Source organism: Rhamphochromis longiceps, linkage group LG14 (assembly GCF_057381845.1).
Source record: "Rhamphochromis longiceps isolate RC_006_pf linkage group LG14, R_longiceps_female_GT1.1, whole genome shotgun sequence".
NCBI classification, from domain to species: Eukaryota; Metazoa; Chordata; class Actinopteri; order Cichliformes; family Cichlidae; genus Rhamphochromis; species Rhamphochromis longiceps.
In genome coordinates this window covers 1,932,971-1,959,147 of record NC_140570.1, presented here as the reverse complement: position 1 = coordinate 1,959,147, position 26,177 = coordinate 1,932,971, and the positions used below count along the sequence as shown (strand labels likewise).

At 43.2% G+C, this 26,177-nt stretch overlaps 1 protein-coding gene across 3 annotated transcripts in view; it reads right to left on the bottom strand.

The window, feature by feature from the left end:
* Positions 1 to 14,876: 14,876 nt before the first annotated feature.
* Positions 14,877 to 26,177, bottom strand: part of sorl1 (sortilin-related receptor, L(DLR class) A repeats containing) — a 93,314-nt gene continuing 82,013 nt past the window's right edge. The window contains exons 42-48 of one of the 3 annotated variants that reach the window (XM_085381047.1): positions 25,521 to 25,640; positions 22,866 to 23,030; positions 21,009 to 21,183; positions 20,114 to 20,220; positions 19,748 to 19,937; positions 19,141 to 19,353; positions 14,877 to 18,597 (exon numbers count right to left, since the gene is read on the bottom strand). In XM_085381047.1, coding sequence (XP_085237173.1) covers positions 18,530 to 18,597; positions 19,141 to 19,353; positions 19,748 to 19,937; positions 20,114 to 20,220; positions 21,009 to 21,183; positions 22,866 to 23,030; positions 25,521 to 25,640 — 1,038 coding nt within the window. In that variant the 3' untranslated portion in view covers positions 14,877 to 18,529. The remainder of the gene's footprint in view (positions 18,598 to 19,140; positions 19,354 to 19,747; positions 19,938 to 20,113; positions 20,221 to 21,008; positions 21,184 to 22,865; positions 23,031 to 25,520; positions 25,641 to 26,177) is intronic. The other 2 variants (XM_085381048.1, XM_085381046.1) reach the window with 2 other exon arrangements.

The window sequence follows — 26,177 nt, the reverse complement described above, 5'->3', positions numbered from 1 at the left end:
ATGAAATGTCTGAAAAGGAAAAGAATCAAAGTGTTACCTTCAGTAAATGGAGAAAACTTTTATTAACAGCAAATATTAAATATGTCTGAAAGCTGTGCAGAAACTAAATGTGACACCAGTGTCACCATCATCCACCAGGCCATCAGTGACTCGGTTGAGTTTTGTTTTAGCCAACTGGTTAATGGGTTAGATTAGAGTTAGATTTTCAGTAACTAGTAGACTTTACAGTTATTCTGTTTGGTGCTCCAAAATGGTTAAAAACGATGAAAACAGCAGCTGACATAGAGTCCTTAAAAAGACATCCACCTTTAGGCCTAATTACCATAAATGTCCATTCCCCAAACAGTGCTATAAAAACTTTATATATTAATATTTTTTTCCACTTTAAATTGGTCAGTCTTTTAAAACTACTTCTCCCTGAAATATTCATATAAAGTTTTAATTATATTTTCGTTGTTTTAACCCTTTAAATCCCAGTTGTATTACACGAGTGCCCTGTTTTTTTAGCCCCAAAAAACAAAAAAACTAAATATTTTCCAAAAAAAACATTTGAAGTAATATTTGATTGTTATTATAATTAGGCCTTTAGATGGGTCAAAGATTGGCACCAAAATTCATTTTGACCTGCCATTATTTTTTTTGCAGGAGCACATTAAAAAATGCATGCCTAAGGACAATTCCCCAAAAAGTGCAATAAAAATATTAAATATTAATTTTTTTTTTCACTTTAAATTGGTCAGTCTTTTAAAACTACTTCTCCCTGAAATATTCATATAAAGTTTTAATTATATTTTCGTTGTTTTAACCCTTTAAATTACAAAAAAACTTAAAAAAAAACTAAAAAACTAAATATTTTCCCAAAAAAACATTTGAAGTAATATTTGATTGTTATTATAATTAGGCCTTTAGATGGTCCAAAGATTGGCACCAAAATTAATTTCGATCTACTTTTAATTTTTTTTTCCGGAGCCCAAAACGGTCTCCAGGCGGTCAATGCTGCTCTTCTAGGCCGAAAATAGTGCTTCTTCCCGGGGTAAGTCGCGACGAAGAACCGGGGCATGTTGCGTGGGACTCCTTTCTCCAGCAGACACGTGCGATACCACGTGACAACACATACGTCATTTCCTGTTGATTGAAAAAAAAAATCCACCGTCTCACCAACCTGGGGACAGGAAATGTTCTCGCCCGATCAGCGGGCATAGCCGGTGATGCAAGCCGGGAATCAGTCTTCCTTTTCCGCATATCTGTTACAGCAGCCCGCTGTTTTCCAGCAGAGGTCAAATGTGAAGCAAGGGCGCCACCCGGTGGACAAATAAAAAAAATTACAACTCTAAGGCCTGTAGTCCAAAACGAAACCTAAGCTGGAAACCTGACGATCCCTTTGACCGTAATTTTTCTGGCGTGAAAAATAGCGTTTATAATGGGTTTCAATGGGACAATTTTTGTCCAAAGGCGTAAAGGTGGATGCATCGCTGTAGCTTAGCCATTTTAGGCTGATTTAATGAATTGACACCACAATTTAAAAAAAAAAGTTAAAAAAAAATTTTTTGACAAATTTGGCTATATTCCACTCAACACAGTGAAGATGGTTTAAAACTAAAAATGCAAAAGACAATAAATGTCCTTAAGACTCTCCAAGGGTTTTAACCAAACCGCACCCGTCGCTCTCACATTAGTCCTCAGTCATCAGTGATCTTATGGATGCTAAGAGGCTAACTGTAAAATTTACACAGCGTAGGGGTAATGCATTCAGAAATACTGTAATCACTTTACTGTTCTAAATTCAGTAATCATATTACAGTTATGAATCAATGAATATTGTCATTACTTACACTGCACAAGAAGCCTCGTGTGGAGGCATAATGAAAATGGCAGAACACTCTGCAGCTTTGGAGAAGTAGCCATATAAACATTACGTTCATGCTTATTACACAAAAAACAAGAATGTGACCTTGAAGTGCAAAATATGCCCAGGCCAGAAGCTATCTGCTGCTGCTAAAACGGTATCAACACATCACCTACAAACACAGCACACTAATGAATAGCATCAGTACAGACCACATGCTAACACTTAGCTAGTAGTGAAGAACCTAGAATGATGCCAAAGCTGACTGTATGCTGACCCTGCCAAATACTTAAAGCAGTCAGGCATGTTGTTTTGTAGTATCTGTTTCTACAAATACTTGTTTTTACAATCATACCACTAAAACCAGTAATGTTTCTCCCACGTAAAACGCTACGTCCAGATGAACACAATCAACCTTTTTGCAGTCTACAGACACGGTGTTTAGCAGACATGTGAGTGCTAACCGTGTGACTTCAATCCGAGCTCACTCAATAGGGCTGTAAAGACTTTTTAAATGTCTTAAAACTATGTGGGAAGCCTGTTTTCATTAGTAACCCACTCCCAACGCTGGATGCTTCAGCACTCCTTAGCCTCAATACCTGGTATCAGAGCAATAATGTAGTTTTTATGGACAATTTTAATCTATACGTTATTAAGAAATTACTCCTCTGCATTTAACCCATTCACTCAGTGAAGCAGTGGGCAGCCACCAATCCAGCGCCCAGGGAGCAGTGTGTGGGTACAGTACCCCGCTCAGGGGTACCTCAGGGTAGCAGTGGATTAGAACACTCGACCTTCCGCTCATGGGGCGACCACTCTACCTACTGAGCTATCCCTTCAGAATTATTCCTTCCTTTTTAGGAATGATGAAATCCACCCCAATTGGTCAGGCAGCTGAATCTTAACTGCTTCGTGTACTACACTGCGCCACGCAACTGATGTTTACATCCTAAAACCTCTCTCTGAAGTCTTTTTCTTCATTTCCATTTATTGTGTCAGCAAACAGTTCTGTTTTAACTACAGTCCTCACCAACTGAGTAGACTCTCTGGACCTTAACTACATGTAAGTTCTTATAGTAATTTCCAAAGTTCCCCCTGAGGTTTTAGAAAACACCGTTTCTGAAGTCTAAATTTAAAAAAAAATAAATAAAAAAAAGCTCTAAAACATTAGAGTTGGGTTTTAGAGCAAACCGTAGGTCAGAGACATCACTGCTCAGAGTGATATGTGATGTCCTTCCAGGCTTCTCTTCTGGAACCAGTTCCCAATTTGGATTTGTGAGCCAGACACCCTCTCTACCTTTAAGTTGAGAAACTTTCCTTTTTGATAAAGCATATATTTAGAGCTGGATTGGGTGATCCAGAATCCTCCTTTAGTTACTCTGCAATGGGTCTAGGCTGCTGGAGGATTCCCATGATGCACTGAGTGCTTCTTCTTGACTCACTTTTTCTACTCACTCTGTAATTATACACCTCTCTGCATTCAATCATTGGTTATTGTTAATCTCTGACTCTCTTCCACGGTGTTCCTTTATCCTGTCAGGTGGCCACCCCTCCCTGAGCCTTGTTCTTCCTGTTTAAAGGGAGTTTTTCCTTCCAAGCGCTCAGTTATGTCATTTTAGTGACCAGTGTCAGGATGGCTGAGCGGTCTAAGGTGCTGTGTTGAGGTCGCAGTTTCCCCTGGAGGCGTTGGTTTGAATCCCACTTCTGACATTGAGTCGTTACTCTTGGCTGTCAAACACGCCCTACCTCCACCCTGATTGGAGGATAACTGCACTGCCAACACCCATGGACATTACACTATTATATATTTATAAACCGTATTTGTATGTATACTTTAATGCAACCAACATCCCTACCTCTTTAAACTGTATTTACTATACCACTGTTTATTATAGTTGCAACAGCACCCCCCCCCACACACACACACACACACCCTCTCTTGTTTTGCCGGGGCGGAACTCATGGTGGGTTCACGCCCTCGGTCCACGCCTTCCTGGATTGGGAACACCTGGGCCTCATCAGACTAGCTGGTATTTAAGAGGGAGGAAGTCAGCTGTTCGACGCTGGATTGTTGTGAAGACTAGTCAGTACACGTCACTGCACCTAGTGCTCCGATTACCACGGGGACCACCGTTACCTTCACCCTCCACATCCTCTCGAGCTCTTCTCTGAGCCCTTGGTATTTCTCTAGCTTCTCGTGTTCCTTCTTCCTGATATTGCTGTCATTCGGAACCGCTACATCGATCACTACGGCCGTCTTCTTCTGTTTGTCTACCACCACTAACCGGTTGGTTAGCCACCACCATTTTGTCCGTCTGTATCTGGAAGTCCCACAGGATCTTAGCTCGGTCATTCTCCACCACCCTTGGGGGCATCTCCCATTTTGACCTCGGGACTTCCAGGTTATACTCGGCACAGATGTTCCTGTACACTATGCCGGCCACTTGGTTATGGCGTTCCATGTATGCCTTGCCTGCTAGCATCTTGCACCCTGCTGTTATGTGCTGGATTGTCTCTGGGGCATCTTTTTCATAAAACAGTCAAATAAAAATGTATGTTTGCTTCAGACTATAGGGGGTGGCTGTAGCTCAGAAGGTAAAGCAGGTCAACTATTACTCCATGGCTGCTCCCACATATCTGTGACCCCAAGTTGCTCTCCAGTGCATCCATCGGAGTGTGAATGTGTGTGATGAATGTTAAATAGAAAGCAGTTGTGTGTGCTTGTGTGAATGAGGGAAGTTGTGTAAAGTTCTTTGAGTGCTCAGGTAGAGTAGATAAGCACTTTACAAGAACCAGTCCATTTCCACTCAGGAGCTATCGGGCGATCGTGGCTCAAGAGTTGGGAGTTCGCCTTGTAATCGGAAGGTTGCCGGTTCGAGCCCCGGCTCCGACAGTCTCAGTCGTTGTGTCCTTGGGCAAGACACTTCACCCGTTGCCTACTGGTGGTGGTCAGAGGGCCTGGTGGCGCCAGTGTCCGGCAGCCTCACCTCTGTCAGTGCGCCCCAGGGTGGCTGTGGCTACAATGTAGCTGCCATCACCAATGGGTGGATGACTGGATGTGTAAAATACTTTGGGGTCCTGAGGGACTAGGAAAGCGCTATATAAATACAGGCCATTTAGCTAATATCTTAACATTTATTGTCCACAGCTTGAACTGAGCCTTGAGGCAGACTGGCTTCAGCAGCAGACCACATCAGGACTTCTGTGAGCTAAGAACAAGAAACTGATGACACATTCCACCTGGTCTCACCAAAACTAGAAAATAGAAGATTGGGAAAAGATGGTACGACCATGCAGCAGTCGATGGTAAAGTCAGAACTTGGTTTAAAAAAATCCTGAAAGCATGGATCCTGTCTCGTATCAACATTTCAGGTTGGTGGTGGTGATGTAATGGTGGAGGTTGGAGGTCTCACGTCCCACATAAGTACTGCTGGTCGCCGTGTCCATTCCTTTATGACTATAATGTACCCAATCTCTGATGGCTGCTTCCAGCAGGAAAACACCACCACAGCTGAAAGCATTGTGAACCGGATTAGTTAATATGTTTCCATTTCAGCTGCTGATTGGCTCTTTGGGGAGCACACCTTGCCATTAGTGATTCTCCTATGGAGAAACTCTGGGAGCCACGCCTCCTCTTTAGACTCTCTGTGGCGTGATAGCGTCACTGAGGTGTTTTGGCACAGAAGTGTTTTATAAATAACTCTATTTGGAAGACTTTAGAAATAAACGTAGCTATTTCTATTTGATCTAATCATATTTTGCACACATCATGTCCTTCAGGTCAAACCAGTGTCATTCTGCTTTACTCTGCTTTGTTCACCTCTCTCCTGTGCTGGACTGTTGTTCTCTCTCGTAGCCATCCACCTGTTCTTGACCCCATGCTGTTGGCCTCCAGTCTGATGAACTTTGACCCTGGTCAATCAGTAACAGTCAGGAACCTCTTGACCACCTCTTGACTTCGAGAGTGAAATTGGTAATTTATTTTAATGTGTGTGTACGTTTGTATTTATGCTACAGTGTGACCCTGTCTGAACTCTGACTAGTGGCTTGAATAGTAACCAGCTGCGCGTGCATGTGTGTGTGTGGGATCTTTGTTCCCAGGTTTAATAAAGCAGACATCCTACAGACACATACTCAGTATACAGTGGGGCAAAAAAGTATTTAGTCAGCCACCGATTGTGCAAGTTCCCCCACTTAAAATGATGACAGAGGTCAGTAATTTGCACCAGAGGTACACTTCAACTGTGAGAGACAGAATGTGAAAAAAAAATCCATGAATCCACATGGTAGGATTTGTAAAGAATTTATTGGTAAATCAGGGTGGAAAATAAGTATTTGGTCAATAACAAAAATACAACTCAATACTTTGTAACATAACCTTTGTTGGCAATAACAGAGGTCAAACGTTTACTATAGGTCTTTACCAGGTTTGCACACACAGTAGCTGGTATTTTGGCCCATTCCTCCATGCAGATCTTCTCGAGAGCAGTGATGTTTTGGGGCTGTCGCCGAGCAACACGGACTTTCAACTCCCGCCACAGATTTTCTATGGGGTTGAGGTATGGAGACTGGCTAGGCCACTCCAGGACTTTCAAATGCTTCTTACGGAGCCACTCCTTTGTTGCCCGGGCGGTGTGTTTTGGATCATTGTCGTGTTGGAAGACCCAGCCTCGTTTCATCTTCAAAGTTCTCACTGATGGAAGGAGGTTTTGGCTCAAAATCTCACGATACATGGCCCCATTCATTCTGTCCTTAACACGGATCAGTCGTCCTGTCCCCTTGGCAGAAAAACAGCCCCATAGCATGATGTTTCCACCCCCATGCTTCACAGTAGGTATGGTGTTCTTGGGATGCAACTCAGTATTCTTCTTCCTCCAAACACGACGAGTTGAGTTTATACCAAAAAGTTCTACTTTGGTTTCATCTGACCACATGACATTCTCCCAATCCTCTGCTGTATCATCCATGTGCTCTCTCGCAAACTTCAGACGGGCCTGGACATGCACTGGCTTCAGCAGCGGAACACGTCTGGCACTGCGGGATTTGATTCCCTGCCGTTGTAGTGTGTTACTGATGGTGACCTTTGTTACTTTGGTCCCAGCTCTCTGCAGGTCATTCACCAGGTCCCCCCGTGTGGTTCTGGGATCTTTGCTCACCGTTCTCATGATCATTTTGACCCCACGGGATGAGATCTTGCGTGGAGCCCCAGATCGAGGGAGATTATCAGTGGTCTTGTATGTCTTCCATTTTCTGATGATTGCTCCCACAGTTGATTTTTTCACACCAAGCTGCTTGCCTATTGTAGATTCACTCTTCCCAGTCTGGTGCAGGTCTACAATACTTTTCCTGGTGTCCTTCCAAAGCTCTTTGGTCTTGGCCATGGCGGAGTTTGGAGTCTGACTGTTTGAGGCTGTGGACAGGTGTCTTTTATACAGATGATGGGTTCAAACAGGTGCCATTCATACAGGTAACGAGTGGAGGACAGAAAAGCTTCTTACAGACGACGTTACAGGTCTGTGAGAGCCAGAGATTTTCCTTGTTTGAGGTGACCAAATACTTATTTTCCACCCTGATTTACGAATAAATTCTTTACAAATCCTACCATGTGGATTCATGGATTTTTTTTTCACATTCTGTCTCTCACAGTTGAAGTGTACCTCTGGTGCAAATTACTGACCTCTGTCATCATTTTAAGTGGGGGAACTTGCACAATCGGTGGCTGACTAAATACTTTTTTTGCCCCACTGTACATCCTCTCTACCAATCCTTTGGTCGTGCTGGTGTTGATATTTCTAGTGTCTGTTTGTCAGCTGGTCCCCTCTCTGGTCGAGAGCAGGGTGGAAATATTCTGAGAGGCCTCCTTAATTTCAGCTCTCTTCTTCAGCACCACCAGCAGGTCAGAGTTGTCATTTTTCATATCTTCTTGTTTCCCTTAAAAATAGTTAGGTAGAAATATTCACAGCTCCTAATAGATCCTAAAATATCTCGTAGATACATCCCATATTGTGCTCTTCAATCTGCATCAAACCGTTATGGTGGCATCCTGTGACACACCAACAGTGCGCGTCATGTTTGGACCGTGCTTTTGTGTGCACGTTCACATGCCCATCAAACAAAGTTTGGAAGTCTGGTCGTGCAGTTCAGATGTTTCCACATCAAACAGAGGTGCAGTCTGAGCTTCTCTCACACAGCCACAGATACTGTTCACGTTATTACAACGAAGAGAAAATCCAGGCGTCGTTTTTGATTATCAGGTAATTTAGTTCCTAAATGGTAAAACCACAGAACAGCTACTCTACATACACAGATTCATATTACTGGACGTCTTACTGAAAAATATAGATACATTTTAAAAAAACCACTTATGACATTATTGTATTATATATCATATTACATATTATTGTATTGCAGTCACTGCCTCTCTGCTCCAGTTACAAACACGTGGTGCTGTTTTAGGTGTTGGTCGGTTATCTCTGTAGGATAACGACAGGAAGACGTCACAGGACTGAGCCTCCAGCCTGATGTCAAATCTGTGATACCATACCCACTACTGTGGACCCACAACTTTACTCCTTTGATTTGGCAGCTGGTTGAAGGTTTCACCTTCCCTTCAGCTCTGGCTGGATGATAGGAAACTGTAGGGATCAGCAAAATTATCACAGTTAATGATATAATATGACAGTTGTGCAACAGTACCAAGTGCAATTTTTCCTGCTTTGATAAAGCATTTTATTCTATTTTATCTTATCCTATTCTATTGTGTTTTTCCTCATTTTTACTGCTCTTAACTTGACTTTCTGCCGTGACCCAAATATTCCCACGTGTGGGATCAATAAAGGTTTATCTGATCTTAATTATGAAGGATTCATGAGCGTTGTAGTCACATTCCAGTTTATCAAATTGTTGTCAAGACCTTGAATTAAACCCAAAAAAGGCAAATTTTGTGGAAGTGCTACAGGTATCATGGTCTTGGTCACTTTGTGAACTCGTCCTCATTATTTGTGTTGCATTTAGTTTGTTTATTGGTGGTTGGCACTTAAATTCCTTCAGTTCTTGCTTTCAGTTTATGTTTGTTCCAGTTAGGATTTTGTTTCAGGTCTCATGTGTTTCTTTTCTCAGCCTTTCCCTTCTGTGTGAAGTTTATGTTTAAGGTCGGTGGTGGTGTTCGGCTACTTCCTGTTTTATTTTGATAGTCTCGCTGTCACTGACTAGCTGTAGTTTTCCACAGTTCCTTCATGTCATGGCCGAGATTTATGAAGATTTAGGAGTTTAATTTATATTATATACATATTATTCTTCTTTGCCAATACAAAGGTTATTTTTTCTTTATTTACTCCGTCATTTGAGTCTATGGTTTTCACTATGCCAGACGACAGGAAGCACAAAGCATCACAGCAGCCACATGATTTAGATTTAGATACACAATGTTTCTTTGAAACTGGACACATTTGTTCAGCTGAATTTTATTAATATAGCACCATTTCACCTACACTCCATATTAGCACATTAGACAGAAACCCCAATGATCCAATGATGTAATGCATTAACGCTCAAAGCACTTTAGACAGTCCCAGTTTAACTTTGCATTCATGTAGAACTTTACTCTGTGCACAAAACTATTTATCTGCCTCAGTTCAACAGCAAATTTAGAATTGCCTCGTAACGTCATGCATGTCTTTAGGCAGACGCCTGAGTACGCAGAGGTTCAAACCACTAATGTTGCTGTGAGGCAAAAGTGCTGACCACTCCGCCATCTTTGATGTTCTATGAGGAAGCACTGGGAGGAAAACCTTCTTTTACCAGGAAGACACCTCCAGGGAGGAGCAGTCATGTACCAGGATCAGGCACAGACAGACGTACGAGGTCATTTTTCTAGTGGTTTCTTCATGTTTTATTGTTGTACAATAGTTCAAAGTGGTTAAAGTTCATAATGATTTTATTTTCTGCACCAAAACTCTGGAAATGAATTAATTTCTTTTGTTTATAAAATATCAGAAAGATTGAAATTTCATCAATATTCCCTGAAGCATTCAGGAGGATTTCATGTGTTTTTGCTTAAAAACATTAAATTAATTAGCAAATGTTCTTTTCACCAAATTACCTGAGGTGTACTTTAGTAAATAAGCTGTGACCCAGCACTACATACATGGCCCACAGCCCCCTCTGTGAGGTTTTTCTGGCCATGGTCAAGAACATGTTTTGCAACTTTTATATGGACACAAATGTGCCACCAAAATAGTCACTTTACTTGCACACAGACATTCTCACAGACTGTCTTAAACAGTATGTAGAGTTCTGTGATTCAACTGGAAAAGAAATCAAATTTAAATTAAGAATCTCTTTTAGTTTTGGCATCTGCTGTATGGATGTGGTGCACATCTGAGCATCGGTTTAGCATCTATATGAGTGCAGACAGATCTAATCCCATCACAGCGATGCTGTTACTGAGGGTCCCATCTCCATCAAACATCTGTTGATGTAACACAATCCTCATTCACTTCAGTTAACCCTCTCAGGCTCAAATTAAACTTTTTGTTGCTAATGCACAACCAAGTCCTGCAGTGGTACTCCTGAGTAAAATAAACTCATAAAATATGTATGTGGGGTAATCAGGTTGTTAGTTTTTAACTGTTGCAAATCGGCAACGCCTGCAAACGTTCATTTATCATTTTCCCACAAACATAAACTCCTCTACCCCGTAAACACTGAGCTGCAGGCGCCAGTAAAATGACTTCGAGGCAACAGACTGAATGAAATGCATTTTAAAACTAACGACAGAGCTGCTGCAGAGTCACTCCTGCCCCCTGGTGGTTGTCCCTGACACTGCACACACACACAGAGCTGAGGTGTGTGCTTGTTCCTCAGCAACCTGAGGCCCGTCTAAGGGGCCCGATGAGATGAGCATAGCCCAGCTTCAGCTCCAGTGCCAGCAGCATTAACAGTCTCATCTGCGACCTCCACACTGAGTCGACTGGGCTGTGAAGAGGTCCGGTGGTTTTATGCGAGTTCCTTTTATCCAGCAGTTTGCCTTGCAGTTTTTGAGCAGTCCTGACCTCCACCTCCAAACGGTCAGTCTGTGTTGGGTAGATAAGGTGCTGCTCTCGGCAGTAACATTGTTCTGCAGAACAACTGTCAAAGCATTGCTTAAAAATCAGTTACACATAGGAAATGAAAAAGAAATGTTTACGTTTAACATATAAGCTTAAATCCAAATATGAAAAGTTATCATTAAAAGGGTTCATGGTTTCAGTTTATCAGTTATTTGAGAAAATCCATCTGTTCCTGAAAGACAATCATCCTTCTTCTCTGTTTCAAAGTTGGCAGATGTGTGCAGTGTTAAGGCTGGGCCTTTTTGAGAAGTCATTCAGATCAGACTGCAAAACCAAGAGACGCTGCACACTCATTGGCTAAACTCTGGTTGTGTCTCTAATGGGGGACGATAATTAATAATATTGTATTCAGTAGGAAAGTGCTGCATAAATGCAAGTATACTACAGCTGGAAACTGTTTCCTGGGGTAATCGATCCGAGAGCAGATGTCTTTTCCTCATAGATTTCCATACAGCCTGTTTTCTTTTTACAACCACAGAAGTGGCCTTTAACAGGAACACAGTGATTCCTGCAGTGACTTCACTCTTTCAGCCCAGAAGCTACATCCATCTTTTCTCTACAGTCTATAGTTTGAGTGGCATTTTAGCAGGCTGCAACCCACAGTGACAGATGTGAGTGTTCATCACGAAGAGGTTTGCAAGTCATAAAGACGTTTTTTAGGTTTGGCTTTAAAATCAATTAACTGTTAAGTCTTTGTAAACTACTTATTAAATCGGCCCGTTCGTCCGCACCATGCCAACAGTCACTGGCATTTCTGCCAAAGGTAAGTTGTGGGTCTGTCTGAAGTCACCAGATTTCCGAGTGATGAAGAATAAAAGGTCTGTTTCTGTGTTCACTTGTCTCTAATAACTTGAGCTTCTTTGGTTAAAAGTTGAACAGTTCAAGAGTTCACTCTGAACTTTGTGCGATGACTAAAACGTTATCTGTCCCAAGTGATAGGCCTGTCAGATGTGAACACTGTGGACAGTCGTGTATTGCTGTGCTTTTCTTTTCAATTACGGGAATCAATACAGACACGTCTTTGTTCTAAAACAAAGGACTGGACTGGAAAGTTAGCCAGAAGCCATCGCTGAGTCACTTGTGTTGTTCAGTAATCCTCTCAGCTCTTAGTCATGTTTCCACCCAGAAAACTGACATTAAAGCTTCTCTGATCAATATGTTCGTTTGAGCAGTGGAGCAGATGACTGTGTGTAACGTAACGTGTTAGTTGTAACGGTGAACTCACTGAGAATTATCGCCCGAGTCCGTGCTTCCCGTCAGTCCTGTTGACAATTTTGACCCTGTTTGGCTTTCCTGGACAAGCTTTGGATCTTTGATTGCTTTGCTGCACTGTACAGCTGTATGTTACCATAACATCTGTCCATATATGATAGCATTCTTAAATGTTACTTCACATGGTGATTTTCATTTAACTGAAACATTTTCTCATGTCTTCACTCTTTGGTTCAGTGAGGAAACACCAGCAGGCCGACTGTTCTGTTACATCTTTATTGATTATTGATCGGACAACTTTCATACTGCAGTATTTCTACACATCAGCTCATTGCTGTGCTGAAATAGGGCCTTCAACAGAAATGATCATGTAAATCATTTAAGTAGATTATGTTGAACGGCAGCTGTAAAATATCATATGCAACTCTAAATTTGGACAATCAGCATTTTCCATAAAGCCTGCCATCTGTGGAACAGACTGATTACAGATATTAAATCCATTACACTGAAGGTCAAAGGTTGGTTAAAGCTAAATCAGAGCTGTAGTCATTTTAATTTTTTTTACATTGTTTATTAATTGTAGTTGTATTCATGCTGTATTTTGGTTTCATGTAACTGAGTCTTATAATGTTGTGTGCTGTGAACGTAAGCCCAACAAGGGCCAACGGCTGGAAATTAACAATAGCTATAAGCGTATGTGCAGTACATCAGTTTCATGTTTTATATTTGGACTAATTTAAACTGTCCCTTTGAAATCAAAAATGAATAATATACACTCATCAGCTGGTACATCTGTTTGACTGCTTATTAACACAAATATGTAATCAGCCAATCACACGACAGCAATTCAACACATTTAGGCACACAGACAGGTCAAGATGACCTGCTAACATTTAAACTGAGCAGAAAGTTTAAGCGACTTCGTGCCATGGTTGTCGGTGCCACATAAGTTAGCCTGAGTATTTCAGAAGCTGCAGCTCTGCTGGGATTTTCCTGCACGATCATCTCGAGTGATGCACAACACGTCAGACCCTGAAGCAGAGAGGCTACAGCAGCAGGAGACCACACTGAGATCTACTCCAGTCTGGAGGAAACTGAGCCCATTTGGCACAAACTGGGCAACAAAAGATTAGAAAACCTTTGCTGGTCAGACGAGTCTCAAGTTCTGCTGAGACACTTGGCTGGTTGCTGCTGGTGCGACGTTGCAACATTAACTGAGCATCATTTAAATGCCAACCTGAGCGCTGTTGTTAACCATGTCCATCCCTTTCTGACAGCGGCCCCATTCTCTGATTGCTGCAAAGATGCTCAGGTAGGTGCTACGTGTCAAAGTATCATCCCCGAAGCATCACACTGCCTTCTACCCACAATGCTCCTGGTGCCAGGTGTTCCCCGGGTAAGCGACACATGCACGGTGACTAATCAGACCAGGCCACCTTCTCCCATTGCTCCATGGTCCAGTTCTGATGCTGATCATTGGTCATCATATTCTCTATATATGTTACACCTTGGTCGTATTATTGAAAACTACAAACTCTCTTATCATTGCTACGCAGATGACATCCAAATTTATTTTGAATTGAGTGAGGAAGAAACTTCCTCGATGCTTCGCTTCTTCGAGTGTATAAGTGAAGCTAAAGAGCAATTCCCGCATCCTTAATGACAAGAAAACGGGAATTATAATCTTTGACAGTCACACCCCTGGAGCCCATCCAACTGGTGTCCTCGGGCCCTTTGCTGATTATCTTTCCGATTCTGCGAGTAATTTGGGTGTTTACCTGGACGGCATGTGTCCTCTGTGATTAAATCTTGTTTCTATCAACTTTGTTTAATCTCTAAGGCCATGCCATACTTACCACGTGAGGATCTAGAAAAGCTTATCCATGCCTTTGTCACATCCAGGTTAGACTATTGCAACTTCCTATACACTGGGCTTCATTCTGCCCTTCTTCATAGATTGCAATTCACCCAACACGCAGCGGCTCGCCTTCTAACTGGTACTAGTAGGTTTGAGTCTATCACCCCAATTCTCACTGGCCTCCAATTAAATACTGCATTGATTTTAAAATCCTACTGCTTACTTATAAAACCATAACATCGCACCCAGCTACCTTATTGCTCTCCTTAGCGTGTATACTCCCAGTAGTATTTTCTCCAACTAAACTCTGATAAAACAGAAACTCTAATTATTGCTCCAGACCACATGGTCCCAGAAATTAGACAGCATATCAGCTTCTTAGACCCTTCTGTAAAATCAAGCCTTAGAAATCTCGGTGTCATGTCTGACAGCTCGATGTCGCTCGAGCAGCACTCTAAGCAGCTGTTTTTATCATTTACGGAATATTTCTAAACTCAGACTAATGGTATCAAAGTTTGAACTTGAGATGATTATTCATGCTTTTATTTCTTCTCGTTTAGACTACTGTAACGGCCTTTTTACTTGTTTTAACAAATCAGCCTTAAATCGTCTTCAGACTGTGCAGAAGGCTGCAGCACGTCTCTTAACAGGCACCAAGAGACGATCGCATATCACTCCAGTCTTGGCCTGCCTTCACTGGTTGCCTGTAAGTTTTAGGTTTCATTTTAAAATTTTAGTTCTAACCTTTAGGGCCCTGCATGGTCAAGCTCCTCAATATTTATCTGACCTGCTGAAACCACATACATCTTCTCGGGCTTTAAGGTCATTAGATCAGAGACTGCTGGTGGTACCGCGCACTCGTTTTAATTAAAACTCGTGGTGATCGGGCCTTTCAGACGGTGGCACCACGGCTGTGGGATTCTCTCCCACTGTCTCTTCGCTGCACGGACTCCACTGATTCTTTTAAGAAACAGCTGAAGACATTTTTATTTAGAAAAGCATTTGATTAATTTCTTCTTATGCTGTTTTTATAGTTTTATTGTTTTACATTGTTTTATTTACTGTTATATTGTTTTTATATTCCCATTTCCTGTGTTGTAAAGCACTTTGTGATTTTTATCTGTGAAAAGCGCTATATAAATAAATTTTACTTACTTACTTAGAACACTGAGATCTTCTGACCAATTGCTTTTGGTGCAACCTGGGTCACGGCTGAAAACCAGAGGTGACCGTGCCTTTGCTTCAGTCGCACCTAACCTCTGGAATAACCTCCCTCATGCTATTCGCACATCTGACTCGATCCAGACTGAAATCCCACCTTTTAGCTCAGCCTCCCCGGCCTCCTAGAGCAGGCCTTTTAAGTGTACTTTCTTGCCCTCCCCTTTCCTCTCTTTTGCTTATATTGTTTTATTGTTTTCATCGTTAAGTCGTGCTTGCTTATCTGCGTACTGTGCTTGTTTAATCAGTGCCTCCCACCTGCTAGCTTATCTGCCTTTGTACTTTACTATTGTTTTATTGGATTATGTGAAGCACTTTAGCTACCTCTGGTTTTAAATGTGCTATACAAATAAAGTTGTATTGTATTGTATCATTGGTGGTTTCGGTGGTGGGCAGCGGTCAGCACAGGCACCCTGACTGGTCTGCAGCAACCAAACTCTTTGAGCTACAGCACTACTGTCCTTATGCTTTCCCCTGCTTCTAATATCTACTGTGAGGACACCGTGCTCACTCGCTCCCTAACACATCCCACCCACTACAAGGCGCCACGATCAAGAGATAATCAGTGCTCCTCACTTCGCCTGTGAACATTTAAAATGCCTCACCAGTGAATACAGTCACACGTGCAGCGCAGCTGGAGAACATGATGTGTTTTAATAACAGTCCACAGGTTTGTTGCACTGAAAGAAACTCGGCCACAGTTTCATTTTCAGCAAGTTTATTTTTTTCTTTTTTGAAACAGCTCACAATGTTTTCAAAACATTTGACTTTCCTCGCAATCTCCAACACGAGCAAGCAAGACATTAACATCTTCCAACATGGTCAAAGTCGTCGCCGAATGACATTTGGAAGCAAACTATTTCACGAGAGTCCACTTTAAAAGAAGTGAGAAGCAATCGGGCACATAACAACCAATAAGAAGACTGTACATGAGTGAAACCGGACTAAAACACTAAGAGGCCGTCTCGCGGCGCAAAGGAGCAGTGATCTGACAAAATTAACCAAATGCCCTAACAGTGAATTACTCCTCAGCCTTGCATGCGGGTCAAGTGTGCGTGCGTGCGTGCGTGCGTGTGACTGTATGCATACGTGTGCACTTGTGTTCCACTGTACAAACAGTAAATTGGGGCGATCGTGGCTCAAGAGTTGGGAGTTCGCCTTGTAATTGGAAGGTTGCCGGTTCGAGCCCCGGCTTGGACAGACTCGGTCGTTGTGTCTTTGGGCAAGACACTTCACCCGTTGCCTACTGGTGGTGGTCAGAGGGCCCGGTGGCGCCAGTGTCCGGCAGCCTCGCCTCTGTCAGTGCGCCCCAGGGTGGCTGTGGCTACAATGTAGCTGCCATCACCAGTGTGTGAATGTGTGTGTGACTGGTTGTGTAAAGCGCTTTGGGGTCCTTAGGGACTAGAAAAGCGCTATATAAATACAGGCCATTTACCATTTACCATAAATTACATAGAAACCTAACGTGTTCTAATAAGGCATTATGTGGCAAAACAGAGAAACCAGAGAACACCGAGTCCACAGAGCAAAAAACAGCATCGATGCCAGAAAATCTGTCGTTAAGGCCAAGAAACGGAACAAAGTGCCTCATGAACAGGACGCAGAGCTGCGTGAAATCAAGCTCGAGTCTTGAGGAAAAATGTCAGCACAGACACCGTTTGATGATCCGAGCCAGGGACGAGATGACGAAAGGAAACATCGGTTTGTCGCTCTGGGTCAGTGAATGGGAAGGTTTCAGAACAGCTGCAGTTTGCATGCAGAGACATAAAGGCTGTTTCCCACTGCAGGGGGGCGAAGAGCAGCGTGTGTGCACTGACTTCACAGGTGGGGACAGTAGCATAACGAGCTGGGACCATACATAATACATTCATGAAGACGTCTTTACGAACAAAATGAGTGAGGTCAACAAAAAAAAGAACACCATCGGCTCCACGGCAACACGCCGACGTCTGCTAACCGACTGCGGCACAGTCAGGCGAGGAGGGCGGGAGCACAATATTTAACGCATCCATATATACTTTCTGCCCCTGATGCAACGCCAGGCTGTCGGACGTGAAGCTCTGCAAACTTTCCCTGAATGGACTGTTTTATTTTCTCATGATAAAATCCACTATGACTGTGTGGGACCACCCACAGGGACACAGTTCTCTCTAAAAAGATGCCAAATGAACAATAAAACGACGAGATACAAAGTGAGCCCGACTCTCACTCACAGCAGTCTGTGCCCACGGCCGGCCCGGTACCTCTTCGGACTTTTCTGTAGGTATTCAGCAGACGGACGGCGCTGCCTCAGCCACGGCCGCGGTGATGGGCTGGTGTCTGCTCCGACACAGTTCCCTGAGAACCCCAAACACGCTTCCTTGAGCACTACAGCTATGGCAAAATGCTGCGGACAATAAATCGCGGTCCTGAACAACACAAACGAAACACAAAAGAACTCAATTTTACCAAACGACGTGGTGCAGCATCACAAGAAGAGGACATTTTAAAAGCCGATATTTACAAATTCATTCAGGTGATCTCGGCGATGCTAGCAGGATGGGAGGGTGTCAAAGCCAGGAATCGTCCAATCGCGTGCCGCCTCTACTGACATAACACGGTGCTGCTGGTGGAAAAGAAGAGTGTACCTACGTGATGCCACCAGTCACCTGTGTGCGTCCCGATCCGTCAACAGGACAAACAGGAACCACGATCCACAGTTAGCTCCTCTCACAGGGCACCAGCGTCACATCTACCGCCACAGGACAAACTGTACTCTTACCAAAATATGTTTAAACATTGTGTATACAGCGTAAGTCTATATGTTTGTGTGTTTAAATGTGTGTTTTTTGCATTCTATATTCCAGCCTCGGGATGCTTATTTTGGCTTTAAGCAATGGACGCCTCCTATGGACGGCGAGTTTGCGACAGGGTCACGCTTTCCCTGACGAGCTCCACAAACTCAAATCCTTCACAGTTTGCTCCAGCGTCCACCTTTTCCTCCCGCTCCTTTTTTGACCCCCGTATATATTTTTAACATTATAAAAAATAAGTTATTGCGCATCCAAAAAAAGTGCAATGTACATTTGAAAAATATTTCTCTCTCTTTACACATTTCCATTTTTTCTTGACGTTTTTCTGCTAATTGGGGTGGATTCCTACAGATGACTTTGGGGTGGTGGCGAGCTTCCGCCCGGTGGCTCTGCGCTCCATCGTGCCGCACTGCTGACGGAGAGCGAAGGGGACTAAAGGGTTGAAGGAGAGGAAAGAAGGGAACAGAGAGAAATGGGCGACGGGGACGCCACGCTATGCGATAACCATGGGAACGTCGTCTGAGAAGCCGCTGATCATGGGAGCATCTTCGTCGTCATCACCTGTTAACAAAGGGAAAATGCGTGTTTAGAAAGCTTCGTGGCTTCGTGGCTGTTGGAATCAATTTGTTCAAACGTCAACACGCCAGAGAGAAGTGGACCCGACTGCACGCTAGTACAGCAGCCATACGGCGATGCGCCCTGCTTTATTGGCTGTTTCACTTTAGAAGAAGTTCAGTATGGTGAACATCTGCAAGCAGCCAATGAGAAACTCACGTACTGAGGTAAGAATTCAAGTCAGAATTATGGTCATTTTTCACATTGGGCCACGTTTTTATTGCAGTCAGAGCAGGAAGCTAGGTCCAGCTTAGCAGCGCGTGAGCTAGCTATACCAGCTTCATAGGGTGGGGCAGGCTGACTCTTCTATTGCAACCATGCTGAACTGCTAGGGTCAAAGGTCATGCCAAACTGAACAGAAAGGTGAAACTTCGTGGCAGGTGATTAAAAACATGTATCCCTCCGCCAACCTAAAATGTAAACGACCTTTATAAAAAACCTCGTTTTCCAATTCGTGTCTCGTTTCTCGAATCGATAAGAAATAATTACCCAGTTCATCCCCGGAGGAGAAGATGGCCGAGCCGAGCCGAGAGTTGTAGTGGGAGTTGGCAAAGGCGGTAAAATTGTTCTGCAGCCGCCGGTGTCGGAGGTAGAGAACCACCAATCCGCCGCAAACAGCCAGCAGCAGCAGGAAGAGGACGGGAACCACCACGGCCGCTGTGTCGCCTGAGTGGGCCTCGCTGCGGGATGCATCGCTGGTCCCTGTGCAGGAGGGGAAAAAGCATTTACAGAAAAGAAATGAAGTGTTTGTAATCCCTGGAATACTGTTAGGTTTCTCTGGGCTGCATGAAGGCGCTGCTAACAGCCCAGGATTTAGGAGCCGTTATGCTCCTAAATGGCTCCTAATCAAACAACTTAAACTCACATTTGTGGATAACTTTAATTCATTTGAACCTTTTTTTGTAGTGATTTTTATTAAAAACAATGACAGCATCAAACTGAATTTAATGCTAAAAAGCGGGTGAGTGCCTCAAGCAGCTCGAGACTGTCAGATTCAGGGTTTCTTTTGATTCATTCTTTAATGACGCTACACTTGGAAAAGATGTGAATGGCAACAACACAGCTTTAATGTTCATCAGGTGAGTGTGGGCGGTACCTATGAGCTGGTTATAGAGCAGCACTGCAGGCTCCCCGCACAGCTGCCCGTTGAGCAGGCAGCGAGCCTGGACAGAGAACGTGTAGTTGTGTCCCACCAGCAGGCTGCTGATCCTGAAGAAGGTGTCTGTGGTGTTTCCCAGGGACGACGTCTTGTTGGTCACGCTGTCAAACACACGCACTTCGTACCCCTGTGAACAGCGCCCCCAGCAGGCAGAGGAGCACCACAGCAGCAGAAGAGCAGAGCATAAATCAACACTTGGAAAAGCTCATTCTGCTGTAAGAACAGTGGCACCTCTCACATTATTATCACTCACAGTCACTGACATTTGGTTTCAAAAGCAGTGGTTAGCTGTAGGTATCTCACCCTGCTCTCATTGAAGCCCTTCTCTCGGACAGCCAGGCTCTTCCAGAAGAGATATATGTGATCCTTCTCCGTCAAAAATTTCAGGGCTTCAGGCGCCGTAAGAGGAACTACGAGCACAGGAAACGCAGAGTTTATGAAAAGTAAGCACAGGGGAGTAGAATCTGCTCTGCACGAAGCGACATAAGACATCATATTTAGGGATGCGTGCAATCAGTCAGCCAGATGATTAAATGAGTTCATCTAGTTGGTAAAAGAATATTTAGATTTGAAACATGCACAACGCCGGCTGCTGCAGCTCTCTGTGTGTGACGGGAGAAAAAGAACAGACACTGTGTCAAAGTGATCACAGTACTGAGATTACTGTGATCACTACTCCTTATTTAAAAAACAACAGCAACAAGCTATCAGTCAAATTCAGCTATAAATGTGTTTAATGTAGAGTTCTTTCTTTATTGCTAATGTTTTTATTTTTAATGAAACTAAACGTATTCAAAAGGAACAATTAGACATCTATTTACAGTTGAATCACATCTGCATTACTATTTCAGGCCAGTCAACGTGTTTCTGTCTGATTTCAAACAGGCCTTTGAACAGTCAGTGTTAACTAGAGCCGATATGCACCTCTGTAACAGTAACAGTTTCCATCCAAACAGAAGCTTTGGTCATTTACAAATCACAGGCTAAAAACATCAGTGAGGTTACAGTTTGTAAGTGTGTGTTTCTGGTTTGTTTGTGATGTACTCCATTTATACTCCACGATGCTCACATGGCTGTTGGCAGTCACAGCTCAGTCACACTAGAGCAAGAATATGAGGACAACCTCCTTGGATTAGGACAAGTTGGCGGTTGATCAGTGACTGAAGAGTTTGTGAGTTTTGAAGTCACACAGTTATACCTGTGCTGAGGGTGAAGCTGGCCTCCTTGCTCATGTTTCGCAGGCGCACAGAGATGCTGTATCGCCCTCCAGGCTCCAGGCCTTTCAGCACGTATTCCACTGTGTTGTTCTGGGTGGTCAGCTTGTAGTCCCGCTCCACCTTACGAATCACATCCCGCATGTGTATTGCATATGTCTAAAGAAACAAGACGGGAATCCAAGATCAGGTGGATGTTAAAAGCTGTGACGTATCAGGTAATAATATATTTGCGAGGTCATTCTTTTTTATCGGCTGAGTTACAGGATTGTGTTTCATACACGTTTGAACACAGCTGGAGCATCTGCTACAGCACTAACTCACTGCCGTGTTAAGTGTTGTTCAGGATACGTGAATGGTCACCATCGACATCTTACACTGTTATCTCTGCTCAAGTATGAGTATTATTAGAATGACAACATGGATGAGACAAAGGAACAAATACTGCCATAAACATGTTCTGTAGCTAATTTACAGCTAGCTAGCAGCACTCCAAAAAGTTGATTCTGTTCACCTGGACGAAGCGTTTAGTGGGACAAACGTTTCGTCACTCATCCAAGTGACTTCTTCAGACTCAGCTGACCGCAGGTTTCCTCAATCTTATTCAATTCAATTCACTTTTATTTATATAGCGCCAAATCACAACAAAAGTCGCCTCAAGGCGCTTCGTACATACAGAGAAAAACCCAACAATCACATGACCCCCTATGAGCAGCACTTTGGCGACAGTGGGAAGGAAAAACTCCTTTTTAACAGGAAGAAACCTCCGGCAGAACCAGGCTCAGGGAGGGGCGGGGCCATCTGCTGTGATTGGTTGGGGTGAGAGAAGGAAGACAGGATAAAGACATGCTGTGGAAGAGAGACAGTCTCAGCTGACTGCAGGTTTCAATCTTATAAACAGGACATTTGCATAATGACTGAAACCAGCCCACTGAAGGAACAATGGGCTGGGAGGTCAGTTCCTTAATCTTAATTATGCAAATTCTCATGACCATTGATCAACAACCACTGACCAAAACCCACTGATCAAAGTCAGCTGAGACTGAAGAAGTCACCTGGATGAGTGATGAAACGTTTCTCCCACAAAACGCTACGTCCAGATGAACAGAATCAACTTTTGGAGATTTACTGTCCTGGATGATTGAGCATGCATCAAGACCTAGCTAGCAGCAGTTTACTGTAATTGTAGAAACAAAGGCCAGTTATAGCTAATATTATACATTCATATGTTGTAGTATTGTCTTAAATCAGTACAGTTTGACATGAAAAATAAGTCCATGTCATGAACCAAGTAATTTGGCAGCTAATGTGGTCTGTCTCCTAAGCTAGCCGCTCAGGATTTTCCTAGCAATACAGCTAGCTAGCTGTAGCTTAGCTTCACTGGCTCTGCTTATGTTCTAACATCAGCTGATTAAGTAATTTTTAAAAAGAGCAGATATGACACCAGATCAACCTTGGATGATCGTATGAATTAGCTGGCTTTACTCACCCAGGACAACTTTTGCTACAATACGTTAGCAGGCATAATCACTAAAACCTATATGAACTGAGTGCCCTACTGATTTCAGGGTCCCTCACTGACACTGAATCTGACCAATGTGCTTCACAGAAACGTCCCCCACATGCTGAGACAGGACAAAAAGCCAGCTGTGGTCACACTGTTTGGTTAAAATAACAATCCTTCCAGAGCCGCGCTGTAAAATACATGTTAATACAAGGAAAACGCTACCTACTATCTCTTCAACTGTAAATATGAACAAGTTAAAAGGTGTGAAATGAGTCCTTTATATTCCCCATGTTCTGATCGTTTGACATCATCACAATAAGAGACAGGAGTGTACCAAAGGTTTGCTCGGGCTGTCATAGGGGGGCTGCCACTTGAGCGTAGCCTGAGTTTTGTCGACTCGCACACGGTGGAGGTTCCTGGGCGGCAGCTTTTCATTGGGAATCATTTTCACCACAGCGTAGTCAGAGGGAGGACCCAGGAAGGGAGCAACAACCCGCACCTGAACAGAGAACACACAGATCATGGCTAGTGACCGAGTCATGTTACCCATACACAATATGGCCAAAAGAGACACAGCCAGTTGTGAATGCTGGAGTGCTCTGTAAAATGTAAATAAAAGCAGAATGTGGCGGTCTGCAAATCGCTTAATCCCATTTTTCTTCATATTAGAAGACATCAAGAAAATATCAAATGTTTAAAGTGAGAAAATATGAATTCATTTTCAAAAAGCTGGGATGTGGCCCTGATGGATTCTTCTACCATGAAGCCATGCTGGTAAACGCCTTCCATGAAAAAGGCTTTGGGAGCAGATGTTACTCTAACACTTGTATACTTCTCTGACCCTCTCACCTGTGATGGTGACCTCTCACCACCATCATAGATGCAGTGCTGAATACGACGTGCAAGTATCTGGATGTGCAGTGTAAAAAGTTCATTTACAGAACGGTTCGAATAACAGAAATGACTAGTTTCAGCAAATACACGTGAATGAAACTGTGTAATAAATACGATCATTTTTAAAGTGTTTCATTCTGATTTTCAGTTTGGGTTTCTCCTCCTCTATGAATCAGCGCAGATGTCTCTCACTGTTTAAATTTTCAGGGACAACATAAATGAGCTTTAAGGGGAAGCAGGCCTTACGGGGTTGAAAGCTCGTTTCGGTGGAGGATAACCTGAGGGGCTGTACCAAGGCCTGGATCATTCTGCATTCAGGGTCGGTGACTCTGAATGTTCACGTCCATGCTTCGTAATAAGTCTAACGTGTGCTGGAACATATTCCCCTTCACACTGGGAACGGCAGCCTACGCTGCAGTCACTCAGCAGGCTGGCTCCGTGATTCTGGCGTGCCTGCTTTCAACCCTCGTTATTATTCCAGTTTAGTCTGAAAACTGTGTTTGCATTTTAATTTATTCTTCACTACTAAGCTTAGATCACCTGCTCGCGTCGCCACCGTCAAGCACAGACGTGACAGCACAGCTGTGGAGACGATCGCAGCTGCATTTGCACCTGCGCTCGTTAAACTTAACGCTGAATAATTTCCACTCCTGCGCTTTTTGTGTTTTCAGGTGGGAGATTTCGCCCTTCCCTTTACTCTCACATGTCACACTAACTAGTTCTTCTGGAAGTGATCTGGCTTCGTGCCACGAGCAAACTTTCTCAGAGCAACAGCACGGAGCGGCGCCGTGTTCAGAATAGAGATGGACCGATGTGATATTAAGTATCGGTATTGGGCCGATACTGACCTAAATTACTGGATCGAATATCGGAGAGAAATAAAAAAAATGTAATCGATCCATTAAATATCAAAAAAAGCACCTCACAAAACTTGCGGCATGGCGTAACTCTGCTCATAACGTTAGCACGTCGGAGCAGTGTGCGTCACGTGATAGAGAGGCTGTGGCGTACAAGACCTGTCGGTGGTCTGGATAGCATTTGTAGCTTCGCTACCAACCCGGCATTTCATCTCCGAGAAAGTTATCCCAGAGAGAAGAAAGCAAGTGTGTAAGTTCATCTCTGAATGTTTGTGAAGCATTCCAGCGTTAAGCTTAACAACAGATATATGGAGCGACTGCCTCTTCTTGCTGCTACTTCAATCATGAAACTGATCAATGATCAGCTGATCGGCTTTTCTGTGCGAGTCAGTGTCTCTTGTTTGTTTTTGGCCCACTTTGCACCAGAAAGAGGAAACCAGCGGCTGAACAACAGCAGCACGTTTAAGCTTGATCAGCTGTTGTTAGAATTTATTTAATATTACTTTCTACTCCAGGATCTTTTTCTACGTAGCTGACGCTGGTAACTGTGCAGGGGCGGATCTAGCAAAGTTTAGCCAGGGGGGCCGATAGGGCATGAACAGGGAAAAGGGGCACAAAGACATACTTTTCTTTCTTATTCTCACTTAAAATGTCTAGCTTTTAATAATTATCTGAATCTTACACCCAAAGTTTTAATCTGATGTAAAAAGTATAGAAGTCCATTACTGTATATAGTAACTGTTAAGTCTAATATACCCTAGTAATCGATTAAGCATCATGAGGTGGGGGGTGGTTCCCTATTTTTTTTTTGATGGGAGTTTTAGAGCCCTATTGATTAGGTTGCTTACTCTTTAAAATACCAGAATAGGGAGGATGGAGCAGGTTTAAGTTTATTAGATTGATCAGTTTTGCTGAGCTATGAAATATTTTGTTGTATTTTTTGCATACAGGTATAACAGAATAGCTTTAGTGTTGTTGTTTATTTAAACTTGAGTATCAACTTATACAAAATGCAGCAAGATATTAAAAAACTGTTTTATTGATTAAAAAACACTATATCGGATTCATATCGGTATCGGCCGATATCCAAATTTATAATATCGGTATCGGACATAAAAAAGTGGTATCGTGCCATCTCTAGTTCAGAAACGGCAGGTACTCAAACACGTGAAACACACGTGTGAGATTCTGGAATGTTCCTTTAGAGAGGCGTGTTTAAGAACGGAGGAAAGACTCACCAGGAAGAGAAACTGCTCATCGCTGTCTACGGTCACTGTGAGGCCGACAGAGGGTGTGCGCACCTGACGAGGACTGAGGTAGAAGTCCAGGAAGGAGGTGGCATAAAACACACCGTACACCTGCGCGCACACAGACACACACAGTTTCAATGGTCAATACGTACGTTCAACAGAATGTGAAATAACAAATGTAGGAGGATCTGGTTGGATCTGAATGATGTCCTCAGGATCCTTTGTTCATTAATGTGGTTCCATGCACATGCAGCGTGTGTGCAGTAATGCATGAGTGCAGGTCACTGCCTGCCACACTCAGTCTCCTCATCGACTGTCACCATGACACACTACTACACACCATGGTATGTTTTTAACATATTTTTGAGCACCTATGATATAATATGATATAAGCTTAGTGTTAAAGGATGTGTTATGGTTGCGATATCAGCCAACACTCCACATCATGACTGAGTGTCGTCATCTTAATGTTAAAGAAAACATCATAAACCCAGACTCTGTTCTGGATCCTGGCACTCAGATTTCAGCTTGGATGCATCAGCCTCTCTCTCAGTTACAAAGCCAACTCCACAAACATGGGATGTGGTGTAAATATAAATACATGAGAAAATGTACCATTAAAAAGGGTCGTGTTTACTGCTGTGC